General features: G+C 53.9%; 1 protein-coding gene across 4 annotated transcripts in view; it reads left to right on the top strand.

Moving 5' to 3' along the window:
* The first annotated feature begins 2,711 nt into the window (after positions 1-2,711).
* Positions 2,712-12,101, top strand: part of MYH10 (myosin heavy chain 10) — an 86,116-nt gene continuing 76,726 nt past the window's right edge. For all 4 annotated transcript variants that reach the window (XM_054279010.1, XM_054279008.1, XM_054279009.1 and 1 more), the window contains exons 1-2: positions 2,712-2,736; positions 5,217-5,594. In XM_054279010.1, the coding sequence (XP_054134985.1) occupies positions 5,250-5,594 (345 nt within the window). In that variant the 5' untranslated portion in view covers positions 2,712-2,736; positions 5,217-5,249. The remainder of the gene's footprint in view (positions 2,737-5,216; positions 5,595-12,101) is intronic.

The raw sequence follows: 12,101 nt of genomic DNA, 5'->3' as shown, positions 1-12,101 counted from the left end.
CCACCAGCAGCAAGACCTCTACATTAGGAACAATTGGAGCATTGTTTGCTTAAATTCTCTGTGTTGTTTCAAACATATCAAGTGCTGCTTCAGGCTCATGTGGTTCTTATTGACCTGCCTGGTCCCAGCTCTGGAGAACCCCTGGGACAGGCTTGGCCTCAAGCTTGGTATCAAGAGACTTCTGTGTAAAGGTACAGGGCCAATTTTAGGATTAATGACCAGCTGAGATTCTATTGAAATAAAAATCCTGTATAAAGATGTTTCTCTCTGCTTTCTCCAGCCTCTCCTCTTTCCATTCTCCTGGGTTGGACACAAATATTATCTTTCTCTCCATGGGTTAAAGGCATTGAGTGGATTTGGAGATTTCCTTCCTAACAGGAGCTTGGATAAAAATAATTGTGTGATAAAAATAATAACCCAATGCTATACCCTGACATGCTCCACATGGCATCTACAGGATCCTCAAAGATTTTCCATGGAAATAATTTCCTAGAAGAAACTAAACCCCTCAAACTGCTTGTGCCTAGATTAATGTTTTCTGGGTGGTGTTTCCATTTCTCTTTTAAATAGCGCTGAATGTGTAAAAATGGAAGCTTTCTGGAAGCAGGGAGATGTGGAGGTGCTGCCCTGGGGTGTGAGGGTGTCAAGGTTTGGATGCTGCTCCATCCCCAGCCCTTGGCTGCCTTGGGGGGTGACCACAGGTGATGGTGCTGCTCCAGGTGCTGCTCCTGGTGCCTGTGATCTTTCCAAAGGGAGCCAAAACCTCATCAGGCTTCTCCATTGGAAAGTTCAGGCAGTGCCAGGGAGCTGCCGTTGCTCTGTGAGCACTGCTGAGTGCCTCATCTCACAGAGACTGATGGCTGAGCAAGGGAAACGTGGAGATCCTGGGACATGCCCGTATTTAGGCAACCCAAATCCACGTGGGGTTGCCTCACTCGGTGCCTGGGGCTGCTCGGTGCAGCGGCCACGAGCTGGAGCTGGAGCTGGAGCTGGGCTGCCCGGGAGTGGCACAGCCCTTGCACAGCCTAACCAGGGGAGGAACCAGTTGAGCCTTTGGGCTTTCATCTGCCTGAGAGTCAACACCCTGAATTTTCGGAGAAACAGGACGTGCAAGACCTCCCACTGCCATGGTAATTACCAGGGAGGCTGTCAGAGAAACCCAGGCGCCAGGAGCTGAGCAGGGCTGATTTGTGTCCAGTGATGGGCTGGGGTGAGCCTGGCACCCCTCCTTCACCTGACTGCCTCCTTTGGGGTGAGCCCAGCCCTGTGCCAGGAGCCTGGCACCCCACCTTCACCTGACTGCCTCCTTTGAGTGAGCCAGTGATCCCCTGCTCCCTACCAGGAGCCTGGCGCCCCACGTTTGTCTGATTGCCTCCTTTTAAACCCTGCAACCCACCCAAAAATTTAAAGTTGGGCTGTAAAGGCAGGTGTGATTTGAAACACTTCTGCTCCAGATCACAGACAGTCTTGCTTGCCAAGCACGGGGACAAGGGGACACATCCCTGCTCGGGGACACATCCCTGCAGGGGACAAGGGGACACATCCCAAGCACGAGGACAAGAGGACACATCCCTGCACGGGGACAAAAGGACACATCCCTGGAGCTGTCCCCAGCCCTGCCCGGGATCCCCCAGATTCCAGCTCCGATGCTCCCTCCTGCCGCATCTCCCCGCTCCTCGCCCCGGGAGGATCCAACAAACTCCTTCCACACAAAGCCTTTAACGCCGAGGCTCTCGCTCGGGGCAGCAGCCCCGGGGCTCCACAGCCGTGCCTCGGGCAGGGGCCGTGCCCACCCCGGGCTGCAGGCACCGGGCGGGCCCCGGGAGGCTCGGCCAGGGAGGAAGGCTCTGGAAAGGCCGGGGAAGCTGTCCGTGCTGGATCGGGAGCGGGGAAGCTGTCCTTGCTAGACCGGGAGCGCGGGTCCCCCGAGGGATCCATCCCTGGCAGAGCGCAGGGAGCCCCGGGCGCTCGGAGGCTCCGCTCCCGCCGGCGGTCCCGCATCCCGGCCGAGCCGCGATCGGAGCCCCGGGGACACGGCTCAGGAGCGGAGAACGGGAGTCGGGCCGGACACGGGGCCCGAGCGCTGCAGAGGCGGCCCGGGAACACTCGGCCGGGACACGGCGTGTCTGCGACCGTGCGGGAGTGACCCGGGGGCGGTCACCGAGGGCTGCGGCCGGCTCCGCGGGCCGGGCCGCGTGGGGAGCGAGCCCGGGGCTCTGCGCAGCCCGGCTCCGATCCCGGCCACGCTGGCGGTGGCGGTGCCTGGGACGGGGACGAGGATGGGGACGGGCGGCGGGGGCGCGCGGGCGGGTGCGGAGGAGGCGCGCTCCCGCCGCTCGCTGCAGCACCGGGGACGCGCCCCCGCCGGCCGTGCTGCAGCGCGGGGCGGGGCCCGCCGTGACGGGCGTGGCGACCGCCGAATCAGAGCGGCGCTGCGGGGTGACGAGAGCCAATGGGCGCTGAGGGGGCGGGGCGCGGCGCGGAGGCGGGCCGGCCCACGGCGTGCGGAGGTTGCTATGGCTGTGGCCGGAGAGCGGCCGCGGCGCGGACCAATGGGAGCGCTCGGAGCCGCTGACGGACGCGGCTGCGGACCAATGGTCGCACGGCGCGCGGCGGCTGGGGCGGGCGGTGCGGCGGGGGGCGGCGGGGCCGGCGCGGCGCTAAAGGAGCGCGGCGGGCGCGGGGAGGAGCGGGCGCGGCGGAGCCGGCGGGCGGGCGGCGGCCGGCGCTGCACAGGTGAGCCGGCGGGGCCGGCGGTGGCCGCGGCACCGGGAGGGGGGCGGCTCGGCGGGGCCCGCCCGCGGCGGGGGTGTGGCGGGGGCGGCGGGCCCGGCACACAAAGACCCCCTTGTTGGGCCGCCCGCCCGCGCCGCCCTCCCCCCCGCTGCCGGTACCGGCCCCGGCCGCGAGAGGAGGGGGCCGTTCCCGGCCGTTTTCGGCCATTTTCTGCCTTCCCCGCGGGCCTCGGGCGGGGGGCGCGGGGCCGCGGCCGCTGCGGGCGCAGGCGGGCCCAGCCGCGGCCGCCTCTTTGTCCTTCGGGCCCGGCGAGCGGCAGCGCGGGGCGGCCCCGGGGCGCTGCTCGGGCCCGGGGCTGCCCGCCGGCCCTGCGCTGCCCCGCCGCGCCCCCCGCCCCCCTTTTGTTCACAACGTGTCCGAGGGTTTTTCTTGGTTTTTTTTTTGTTTTTTTTTTTTTGCCTTTATTCGCACGTCGTCTGTTGGGAGTGCTGGATTCCTGCATGATAAATGTGCTCATTTGTGTGTTTCATTTGAATGCCATTGTTAGCGGAGCAGCCCTGGCTAGGGAGAGCTGCAGCTTTCCTTGCTTCTGCAGAGGGTCTTTTGTGCTGGGCTTTGTGGGGCTGGGAGCCCGGCTGGGGGAATGACCCTGAAGGTGTTAGTGCTGCCCGAGGTTTGAATTTAGCTCAGAACTGCTCTCAGTCACTCCCACCGTTGGTGTGTGACCGGTGCGTGCACTCTTCTATGAATGCGTTCATCTCCGTCTGCACCCTTTAATTCCCTTGGGTGCAATGATGGATCATTTCGCTATATGAGCTTTATGTGACCTTCAGGTTCCAGGCCCCTTGGTGTGTAAAAGCGGAGTGCTGGCTGCCCCGGGCTGTGTCTCACCTGCCTGGCACCGCTCAGGAGCTCACCCGAGGGCCATTGGCACGCCAGGGTGGCACTGCCGTTCCAGGGCTTTGTTAGACCTTGGGCTGGAGCCTGGCACGGTGGGGACAGTCACCTTTCTCACGTGGGTTTCAGAGCTCGTCTGTTTCATCTGTCGGTTTCTCCAGCCAAATGTGGCATTCATTGACTAAACCGTCAGTTTCCTGGCGGAGGAGTCCAGCTATCGCTTAGAGGTGTGCCCTCGGCGATTCCATCTTTGTTCATGGAAATTTTCTCTGAGAGGCTCTTCTAAAATACTTTAAATGTTGAGTCATCATCTCTTGATTTGAATGAAGCCATCTGTGCTAAGGGATCTGCTCCTCACACCTCTGAAGGGTTCAGTGACTTCAAGGCTTGCTTTGCACTAAAGTTGGACATTGTAACAAATCTCTCTGCTTTAGCTGGAGACACAATTATCCTGTTTAATTACACGTTCTTCTCGGGAGGGTTGGGTTGCAGAACTTCCATCGGGGCGCGTGCCATAGTAGGAAAGGTGACAAATGCAGTTTGGGAACCTCCCTGGCTTTGTTCCCAAACTGGCCTTTGGGTTACCTGCTGGGAAAGGATTCCGTAGCCAGTGTGGAGTTCTTCAGCAGGGAAGGTGGTGTGTGTTACAAACCAAGACGTTTAAAATCCTGAGGACCAGGGGTCAGACTTTACCTTGGTGCTCTGTGGGCAGTTGCAGCTGGATCTGGCAGCCCCAGGAATCGTGGCTGTGATGGCAGGAGCCTCTCTGGGTAGAGGCAGCCAGGTAAAATGAGTGTGCAGGGGCTCTTGTCAGTCAGTGGTTTTTCTCTCTGCTTCAAGTTACCCGTGGAGCTGTTGGAAAATCCAGCATCATTCCTTGCAGTGCTTTGAGCTTGGAGGTAAGCTTGAGATCTGGAGACATTTTTTGGAATATGGTGATGTCAGCACTCAGGACTGAGAACGGGAGCAGGCTGTAGAAATGCAAAGCTTTTCAGGGAGAATATGAGCAAGGTTTAGCTGCCTGCATGGCTTGCAGAAACCCAAAGTGTCCCAAGTTCTTGTCTGTAGCTGAAAATCCATTTTTAAAACTTCTCCTTGCTGCCTTCTGGTTTTTGCAGCAGAATCCACTGAGCAGATTTATGGGTTTGTATCTATCTCTGTATTTTTGGTTTTTACTGCTCCATCACAGCTGAGTTTGCTGCCAAGCTCCTGCTCTGTTGGCTCTCGTTCCTTATCTAAGCCCAGCACACAAGTGTGTGCTTTTCTTGCTGTGATGTCTCTGCCTTGCTGCTGCACAGCTGGAACCCTGCTGACTGTCCTGCACTGGGTTTGGGTGGCACTTGACAGGTAACTGAGCTTTGTCTGCACTGGGTTTGGGTGGCACCTGACAGGTAACTGAGCTGTTGTGTGGCACAGGTGTGTGAGCAGAACCTTGGTTGTGCAACAGCTCCTCCAGGCTGGGAGCGATGCCTGGTGCTGCTTCTCCCAGAGCAGGAGCTGGTGCTGGAGCAGGAGCTGGTGCTGGATCACTGGCTTGTGATGCTGTGTGTAACGTGCTCCTTGCTTTCCCCTCTCTCTGGCAGGGTGACTGGGAGCAGAGCCCTTCTCTTGCCGGGATGGCGCAGAGGTTGGGCCAGGAGGATCCGGAGCGCTACCTCTTCGTGGACAGGGCTGTCATCTACAACCCTGCCACCCAGGCTGACTGGACTGCCAAGAAGCTGGTGTGGATCCCCTCGGAGCGCCATGGCTTCGAGGCAGCCAGCATCAAGGAGGAGAAGGGAGACGAGGTCTTGGTTGAACTGGCGGAGAACGGGAAGAAGGCGCTCGTCAATAAAGATGATGTTCAGAAGATGAATCCTCCCAAGTTCTCCAAAGTGGAAGACATGGCAGAATTAACCTGTTTAAATGAAGCCTCTGTATTGCATAATTTAAAGGATCGCTATTACTCTGGGCTCATCTATGTAAGTAGTAATTATGGGATCCATTCTGGGTGCTAATTCAGCTGACCTTACCTGATTGCCGTCCCTGCTGTCAGAGTAGGTCCTGGCTTTGATTTTGGCAGCCTAAATACTTTGTATCCCCAGCATTTGCATGAGTCCAAAGTCTTTTTCCGTGCTGTGTACAGGTCAAGAATTCTGTCATAAAACAAAGAATACATTTCTGTGAGCATCTTCCAGCCACAGAGTGTGCCATGGCAGCTGGGGGGGCTCTGCTGTGCTGCTCCTTGGAGCACTTGCCTCCTGCTGAACTGATCCACTGAGCAGTGGCGAGTGGCTTCCTTGAGCTGAGGGAGGTGACAAACCCTCGCTTTGCTGGATTGCTGGGGTTAACTGCTCATGTGAATGAGCACATCTCTTGTTTTAACTTGCTGTGTGTTAAAAATGGCAATAAGAGACTCTGCTGGTATTTAAAATATGAAGTTTGGGAGTACTGCGAGTGCGAAATGTCTTTTTGGAACTGAATATCAGCCTAGTGGCCAGGAAGGGATGTGTTCAAGTGCTTAAAATAAACCAATAAGATAAAGCTTGTTTTTTTCCAGTGGTTTTGAAGCACTGATTGAACATCTGGCTTATCAGCATCTTGCTCTGGAGTTGGGAATCGCAGTGCCCTTGGTGCTGTGTCTCACCCTGCTCCTCCCCTGGGCTCTGTCCCAGGTCTGTGCCTGCAGTCAGGAGCAGCTCCTGCTCTCTTGTCTGCCTGGCTGCACAGTGACTGTTGGGTCAGGGAGTCAGGAACAGCTACAGGGAGACTTTCTGTCTCAAAAGACACTGGAACATCTGCTTAAATGCTTGCTTCACTTTTTATAAACACTCCATTTTATTTAGTCCTGATAGTTGGCTCATATTCCCCTCCATCTGGGGATTAGGGGGTACATTTTTAGCTTGACCCTTGATAGTATTTGGACTTATTAAAAATTATGTTCAACTACAAAGTGTTTTTTCTGTATTTGTGTGTCTTTGTCAGCTTCCTCCTCCAAGGCCTTACATCAAGGTGCTCATAGCAGAGCTGGGTGAAAAATACTTCTGGAATGATTCCTGCATAAGGAAACTAATGGCATAATTAATGGATTGAAAATCAAAAGTAAACATGTTGATAGGTCAAAAGTTTCCAGTCTATGTATCAATCCTAATTATGGCTATTAGGAAATTCATTACAATTATTATAGCCCTATTTCATGATGGAGGTTAAAAACCTGCAGGCCTTGAATGTCGCAGCAAGCTCTAGTGCAGGGCCTGCAAACACAGGCCCAGGTGTTTGTCGGGATGCTGGCACACAGGGCACGGGATGTCACCTTGGGTCTGACAGTTCCCCTGGCTGCCTGGCTGCTCCTGCATGTGGGGTTTGTGAGGTCCTGCAGGTGCCTGACCTTATTCCCTTCCCAAAGGGTTCATCCTGCTCTGCTGGGGCACACTGGAGCTTGTTCCTTGTGTGATGCTCTGCCACAGGGGGGTCACTGCATGTGGCGTTTGTGGCCTCCCTGCCCAAGCTGGGAGAGCCTGGTTGGGCTGAGAAGCTCCAGCATTTGTTGGGCTTTGCTGAGTTACAGGGATGTTGCTGGAGGATGCTGCTCTTCCCAAGAGCCCCGCTTCCATGCAGCTGTAACACTTGGCTCCTGGGCTGAGGTGTAACCTGGCTTGCTTGGTGAGGGTGTGCAGCAGGGCGGTGTGGGGTGTGTGGGGGAATGGATGCTGCAGGGATTCACAGGCCAAAGGGACCCTGCAGGAGCTCGAGCTGCTGGGGGCTCTCTGTGGCATCCCTGAACTTCATGGATGTGGCACTGCTGCTGCTGGCACAACCCAGAGCCATTGCCCACATTCCTGTTTGCCTGGTGTAAGGAAAAGAGCCCAGGTGAGCTGAGCTCAAGTGAGTTCTGGTGGTTTGGCCGTGCTGACAGGAGCTGGTTAAAGCTCTGGTTGGATTTCCAGGTTGTACTCCCGTAATAACCAAATGAAAATTGTGTATTTTGGTGTTGGTCTCAAGCAGTTGAGGTGCAGGTGGTGAATCTGATCAGGTCTCCTGGAATTTCCCAACAGGCAGCCTGGAGTGTTGCCTTTCTAGGAAGTGAAAGATGCAAGAATGCCAAGTGAAGTAGACTGGCCACATGTTTCCTGTCTGTCCCTAGAAAGGAAAGGAGCGAGCTTTGGGTGGCTGCAGTCATCTGGCTGTGATCTGCGGCCAGGAACAGGAGGCTGACTAAGGCCTACGGTGACCTGGGCACTGATGCTCCCTCCAAGAGTTTCATGTAACATCCAAGTAGGGGTGGCCAGCAGTTTCTGGAACTTGCAGCATCTCTGCTGCCTGCCAAGCGTGGTGATCTCAGGCTCTGAGCACCACTGCTGAGCTGGGGGAGGTGAGCAGAGTGGAGAACATGGAAGGTCAGGGATTGTGAAGGCATGGTGTGACTGCTTGGTCCTGTCCCTCTGGGGTCTGCTCATGACAACACAGAGCATGGAAAGGAGCAGGATTGTACAAGAATGCTGGGAAAGGTGGTTGGAATGTCAGTTATGGTAATCCCAGTTTGATTTGGAGATGAAATAACTTGCTTGCTCCACTTCAACATCATCTATTGCATTGGTTGTCACAAGGTTTATTTGGAGTGTTAGTGCTGTTTCTGTGAAGGTAGAGCCACCTACAGCAGGTAGTTTGGTTGTTTTTTTATTGTTTCTGCCTTTGCTTGGGATTTTCACTCTCCCTTGTGTTTCATGGCTGAACTTCCCCAAGTCCTGTGCTTTTCTAGGGATATCAATGTTTCTTACGTATCATTTCAGTCACTAATGCTCTGAATTGATCTTCACATCCTGCTGGAGTGGGTTTTACTTCCTGGGAATGCTTTGAGTGTTGATTCTCCAGTTCAAAACTGAGCTGCTGGGGCTGCCCTGCTTTGGAGTGGCCACCTTTAATCCTGGCTCCAGGCTGCATTAGTGACATCCCTCAGCTGCAAATCAGGAGCTGGAGGTGGTTCACTGGGAGGGCACCCAGGAAGAATACCCACAGGCTTAGGAGGCCATTTGAAGATTTGGAATAAACATGATTTTGCTCAGACTGGTTTTATGGTGCTTCCTGAATATCCTTATCCCATGAACTGAGTTCCAGGTGACTTTTTGGGGGTGTTGCTTTAAGAAAGGAGCAGTTCTAGTCAGAGGTTTTAGCTCACTGGAGTCTACCCTGGCTGAGGAAACATTTTTATTCTTGTAAGGCCTGCATGTCAAATGCCACTGTGGAGGTTTCTAGATATCAGCCCTAGAGCTTGGTTTGTGCTCAGGTTGTGTATGCAGAACATGATTTCATGGGGGAAGAAGCCTTTGGGTCAGAGAATGAGATGGAGAAGTGAAATCCACTGGGAAGAGGGGATGGTGAGGGTCCCTCAGCCCAGCATGCTGCTCTTTCAGGACCACACTTAGTTCTTTGTCACAAGCTGTGACAGGCATTAGGTGACACTTTACCCAGCAATTTAAAGCTCTTTTGATGGCCAGAAAGACTCTTCAATCCCGCTTTTGAAAATGTATTTTAAATTTAGAAACATCACCTTATGTACTCCTGTGGACAGAAATATCCAGTCAAAGCCAGTGGGTCTCTCATTGCTGTGCAGGTTTGGCACAAAGTTCTGATTCTGCATGGACTCCAGGACGTGAGCTGCAGCTGGCTGCTGTTAATGGTCTGACTGGTGAGTGCAGGTGAAGCACTTCTGGGATAAATGCACATTTCCCACTCCCTGGGTCTGTAAATTTGAAGCCTGAGTGCCTTTTCTGATGCTCTGGCAGGGCACAAGTCTACCCTGTGCACTCAGAAGTTCCCAGTGCAGTGAGATGGGATGAAGGAATTGCTCACACACAGGGTGTAATTAAGCTTAGGTATTAACCAAGGTATCCCAAATTCCATGTACTTTATAGTGATTTATTTTAAAACCATTGCAGTTGCCACATCTGTGGTAGGCGCAGCTTTCCTGGATAAGCCCTTGCCCCCAGGTGCTTGTGTGGCTTTGTGATAGCCCCAGAGATCATTGCAGCTTCTCCTTAACTGCTTCCTGCCCCATTGAGCCAGAAGGACTGAAATGAACAGAGAATTTCTCACATGGTGACTGTGCCAGTGTCCAGATGGTCCCTTGTGACTGGAGGGGGCTGTGGGGAGCCCTGGGGGGCTCAGGTGGGGACAGGTACCCACAGTGTGTGTGCTGTGGGGTGAGTCAGGTTGGAGTGAAGAGTTCTTGAGGAAGGACAACAAGCTGGTGAAGCTTGGGGAAAGGTTTAGATACAGCTTCAAAGTCCCCCAAGCTCCAGTGAACTGTGCATTATCTTCCCTTCTCACTCCCCCATGTTTTTTTTTTTAAGCCAAGACTTTTGAAAAAGCGTTGGAAGCTGTTTGTGTGAGGCTTTGAGTTCCTGGAAGCCTCCTGCTGGTTCTGCTCTCCTGGCACAGGGCTGCTGTGCTTTCTGTGCACCAGTGAAGTAGAAAACGTGCTCAGTGTTGTGCAAGTAAAGAACTGCAGCAGGTATTTGTTGGTAATTGCAACTGTTACCTCTGTAATGAGTCTGTAGCCCTGTTATTTCACTTCTGAATGTACTTTCTATTTTATTGTAGTAGGAGAGGGAAGGAATGGAGCCATGGCACAGTCCCCAGCTCCAGAGCCTGCTGTGGGTGGCAGCTCTTACAGCCCTGCACTGGAGGAGCTGTCTTTAAGCTGTTCCTTCTGCTAAGCTGCTGCCTCCTGTGAGGCCTGAGTGTAACCTAGAACAATCTCTGCTATTATATAAGCATCTGTGTTCTAATTGCTTTAATTTTCCTGCTGGTCCAGTTGGGAATGTTTCACGTTACTGAGTGTCAAAGATTGGTATTAAAGGAAACCTGCAAGAAATGGAATTTGTTACTTAATTCTCTTTCCTACCGCAAGCCAGTCACTGGATCTGATATCCAGCATGTGGCAGAAGAAGTGCTGGGGTTCACTGGTGGAACTGTTTTGGCACAAGAACTTTTATTTATGTTGACTCTGATTTTTGGAAGACTCATAAATGTGCTCAAGTTGAGGGAGCTGTGTGCAGGGTTAGAAGTGTCTGAGGGACTGCAAGGAAGTGAATTAGGCAAGCAGAGGTATGAGTAAGGGCTTGTTCTTGTCAAAGTGTGTTTCTGTAAAAAAGGGTGGGTAAAAAGGAGCAGCAGTTTGCTCTGTTCTCTCCTGTGCAGGTGCTCGGAGGGCTGCATTGTGCTCAGGACACCCTTCCAGCCCTGTGCCTGGGTCAGAGCTGCTGCAGGGCTGTGTGTGGGGCAGTCAGGCTCTGACATGCAGCTCTCCAGGAGCCTGGTGGGTGGATTTTAATTCTCTTGTGGCCCTGCTGCAAGCTCAGCTCGTGTTTTAGCTCTGAGCAGTGCTGAGGCAGTTTGAGCCCAGGCTGTGACCCTGAGTGTGTCTGTGTGAGAGGAGGAGCTGGCAGGGCAGGGCACTGTTGGGCTGGGGGTTCTCTCTGAGCACATCACCTGAGGGCTGTGAGTGTGGAAACTCAGCCCTGCTGAGCCTCTGCTCAGCCCCAGCTCTGCAGAACATCCACAGACACATCATCTATAGTGTGGGCTCAGCTTTTCCATTCCTGCCTGCTGGGTGTGTTGGGTTCCTTCCCTTTCTCACTCTCCTGCTGGGCTGCCCTGAGTGGATTTGTGGCTGTGATCCCCAGGCTCTGACCTGAGCTTCCCAGGCTGCTCCTTGCCCTTGCTGAGCACCCTTTGATTCCAGTGCTGTGCCCACCCCAGGACACAGCCTCACCTTCATCCCCTCTGGGGAAGAGGAGTCCCTGCCCTTCTTTATGGCTTGGCTTAGATAATTCCAGGGAGAAAAGGTGAGAAGGTGTGAGAAAACCATGTCTAGGTCTGGGAACTCAGCATGGAGTGTGAAAGGTGAGTCTGTAACCTCAGGAAGTGAAAACCAGACAAAGAAAATGCTCTGTTGGGGCAATTTATCAACTGGAGAGTGAGCTCCACTCCCTTAGTTATGGGATAATGCTTAAAGCAGTGCTGGGCTGGGCATGGCTGGTTTCTGTTTCAGCTAATAATGAGAGCTGGCTAGATGCTTACTTCAGCTTAATTATTTATGTAGTAATAGAGTGGATCTGTCACTTTTCATATGTGAAGAATTACAGATAAATATTGAGCCTGTATTTGGGGTGATGGTTAGATCACCACACTGGTTGTTACAGTGCCCAGCTGTATCTGCATGGTGCTGGTGTCTCACTGCTGCTTTGAGGAGGCCTCTGCATGGCCTGGCAGAGCAGAGGTGGTTTCACCTTGGAGTAACTCCCCCTGTTTGCCAGTTGTTCAGGCTGCAGGGATGGAGTGGGGTGTGAAACAGGCCAATGCCAGGATCCTGAGCTCTGCAGGTTTGGGCAGCTTACCAGAACCCAAATTAGTGCATGATAAACTACTGGACACAGGCTGGAAGCATCTGGAAACCTTCAAGCTGCACATTTAGTGTCCTGGAGGGG

This window comes from Melozone crissalis, unplaced genomic scaffold (genome assembly GCF_028551555.1).
Source record: "Melozone crissalis strain CALT ecotype California unplaced genomic scaffold, PUWL_Pcris_2 ptg000026l_1, whole genome shotgun sequence".
NCBI lineage: Eukaryota > Metazoa > Chordata > Aves > Passeriformes > Passerellidae > Melozone > Melozone crissalis.
Note: the sequence above shows the minus strand (reverse complement) of the source record. Positions and strands in the feature narration are given on the sequence as shown.